Below are 2,978 nucleotides of genomic sequence, written 5' to 3'. Positions count from 1 at the left end.
CACAGATTCTGTTATTGCAGGCTGGGACGGATGCTTAATATTTTACTTTGGGTGGTGAACTTAAAACATAAAACACAAGCATATTTATTTATATAAATATAAATTTTTAAATAATATAACATACCTTCATAATACAATTTATTGAAGTCGAGTATGATGTCTTTCATGTCATGAAATTCATTTATGATTGAAACTGGGTCAAATTTTTTTAACAATTTCTTTTTTAGTATAAATAACCAGACATTCCATTTAAAAAAAAAAATCATCTTTCATCTTATTCATCCCGTATACGCTTATTTTTCACAGTGTCATCACAAGTAAAAAAATGGCATTTAAATTGTTGCACTGGACATTACAGTCAATACAAATTAAGGACAGTAATTGATTGATTAAATAATAGGTATAACATTTTCTTGTTTTCTTTAATCCTTGATTATGGTAGATTAATTATTGTTGAGAAGTCTATGAATTCAATATAATATAGGGGGGACTATCAAGCCCATATATACTAATGCCCTGTACTTTTATTTTACTAATATGTAATCATATTTCTTCACTTATTTAAGTTCTCATAACTCGGAGAAAGATATAATTAACCAAGAAATTTAGTGTTGGGAATAAAGTTAGAAAGAAATAATGTCAAAGCTTAATCCAGTAAACTGAGTTTGACATATATATTAAAAATTAATATTCAGGACAAATACAAATGGGCAAAAAATTTAAGATTTTGATTTCTTCCATATCTAATCACCAATTGGAAAAGGAGGTGGCGATACATATAGAAGAGAGCAGATATTCAAGAAGTCAATGACATATATAAATGCATAGCACAAATACAGCTAATAGCCTCACATTAATAAATATAAAACTCAATTTTCAATCAGATAAAGCCTTGAGCAGAGATCTGGTCCACACAGCCTGCTTGCTTGCTTATTAATTATTCAATATTCAAATATGGTTTGTTTAATCATTTGGGGCTCATCCATGTTGACCCTCTGAATATGACACGGCTATACCTTCTCTCTATAAATACATAATCACTCGTCTTCTTTAAAACCATAACAACTATTATTGCTACTTACTACAAAGCTAGCTAGTTATATATCTCTTCTGAAATTCTCTGCAATATTTTGTTTTTAGACAAGACACAGCCATATAATAATGTCTGCTCTTAATCTCAAACTCAGCCTTTTGTTGTTGTTGTGTTGTGTTATTGGTGGGATTAATGTTTCAGCTCAGTTGTCTCCTACCTTTTACGCCAAAACATGTCCCTTGGCCCTTGCCACCATTAAAGCATCAGTAATCTCTGCTGTCCTTAAAGAGGCTCGCATGGGCGCATCCCTTCTTCGTCTTCACTTCCATGATTGCTTCGTTCAAGCAAGTCTATATAACTCTCTTTCTCTCTCTATGCATATATATATATATATGTACATATCTACCTTTCTGTGTGCATGTATAATATCCCATTTGTTGGGTTATTATGCATATTAAGGATCAAGATGCATACAAACAATTCTTGATACAGTATTGACTTTTCATTTCCTTGTTGTGCTTCTGCAGGGATGTGATGCATCTATACTTTTAGATGATACTGCAACTTTCACAGGCGAGAAGACAGCCTTTCCAAATGTTAACTCTCTCCGAGGTTACGAAGTAATCGATTCCATCAAATCGAAGCTCGAGATTTTATGCCCCGGAGTTGTCTCCTGCGCCGATATCGTCGCTGTTGCCGCCAGAGACTCTGTTTTTGCTGTAAGTAGCTGGACATCCATCGATCATACTAATATGATCATCTCAAGAATTTCTTCTGACACACACACACCCGTACATATTTATATATACAAGACCAGACATTGACACATGAAAAATTTGTTCTCAGCTAGGTGGGCCCACATGGAGGGTACCGTTGGGAAGAAGAGATTCAACTTCGGCAAGTTTAAGTTCTGCTAACTCGGATTTGCCAGCTCCCTTTTTAGATCTTAATGCTCTTATCGCTGCTTTCGCTAAGAAGGGTTTCACGGCTGAAGAAATGGTTGCACTCTCAGGTAATTAATTAATTCAAATATATATCATTAATTAATCAGTTACCGTCACTGTAAACCTTTTGATGTATTATTGTTTAGGAGCTCACACGATAGGGAAATCACAGTGTACCAACTTTAGAACGAGGATTTACAACGACACCAACATCGATTCCACGTTCGCAAAAACCTTACAAGGAAATTGTCCGAGCGTCGGTGGTGACTCAAACTTGGCGAATTTCGACACGACAACTCCCAACTTGTTCGACAATGCATACTTCAAGAACTTGTTGAGCAAGAAGGGTTTGTTGCATTCTGACCAGCAGCTCTTCAATGGAGGATCCACAGATTCTCAGGTCACTGCTTATAGCAGAAACCTTGGGAGTTTCAGAGTTGACTTTGCCAATGCTATGGTCAAAATGGGAAACCTCAGCCCCCTCACAGGATCCAACGGTCAGATTAGGACCAATTGTAGGAAAGTCAATTGATTATATTCAGCTATGGCCCCAAAAAAAAAAAAGATTATATTCAGGACCCAGTTAAAATGTGCAATGCTATAGTCAAGGAATAAAAGTAATCAAGTTAATCTGAATATTAGATTTGACGCAGTTCATTGGTTTCAGAAGGGTGTGATGGGTTTAAGTTCTATAGATTGTTGTTAAATGTATTGTTTGTATTATAAGGTGTTCAAAGTCCGAAAAAATGAATCAAGTGTTTATGGACTACACCTTTTTTTTTTTTTTAAATGGACTACATTTTCATGCATGAATATATGATTAATTTTTCTTTCATATATATTCTTGCTTCTTATTTTCAATATGATCGAAGGAAAAATTATTACATATGGTGACTCACTTCTTATACTTTTAGACAAATTTTTAAGACTTGCAAAACAGAAATACAGGAATTGAGAAACACAAAAACAAAAGCGTGTGTTTGTGTGTGTGTACACATGAA

At 34.6% G+C, this 2,978-nt stretch overlaps 1 protein-coding gene across 1 annotated transcript; it reads left to right on the top strand.

Moving 5' to 3' along the window:
- The first annotated feature begins 1,063 nt into the window (after positions 1–1,063).
- LOC114763179 (cationic peroxidase 1-like) lies at positions 1,064–2,582 on the top strand. The gene is made up of 4 exons (XM_028952791.1): positions 1,064–1,377; positions 1,561–1,752; positions 1,880–2,045; positions 2,124–2,582. The coding sequence occupies exons 1-4, from the start codon at positions 1,162–1,164 to the stop codon at positions 2,507–2,509; spliced, it is 960 nt and encodes a 319-aa protein (XP_028808624.1). The 5' UTR covers positions 1,064–1,161; the 3' UTR covers positions 2,510–2,582.
- Positions 2,583–2,978: the final 396 nt, after the last annotated feature.

Source organism: Neltuma alba, unplaced genomic scaffold (genome assembly GCF_004799145.2).
Source record: "Neltuma alba isolate B1F8T4 unplaced genomic scaffold, ASM479914v2 tig00011263_pilon, whole genome shotgun sequence".
NCBI lineage: Eukaryota > Viridiplantae > Streptophyta > Magnoliopsida > Fabales > Fabaceae > Neltuma > Neltuma alba.
The sequence above is the reverse complement of the archived record's forward strand: the minus strand, read 5'-3'. Positions and strand labels throughout refer to the sequence as shown.

Coding starts and splice junctions, on each gene's coding strand:
- LOC114763179 (XM_028952791.1), top strand. CDS start 1,162: ATGTCTGCTCTTAATCTCAAACTCAGCCTTTTGTTGTTGTTGTGTTGT. Junction 1,753..1,879: donor CCAGAGACTCTGTTTTTGCT/GTAAGTAGCTGG, acceptor ATTTGTTCTCAG/CTAGGTGGGCCCACATGGAG. Junction 2,046..2,123: donor AGAAATGGTTGCACTCTCAG/GTAATTAATTAA, acceptor ATTATTGTTTAG/GAGCTCACACGATAGGGAAA.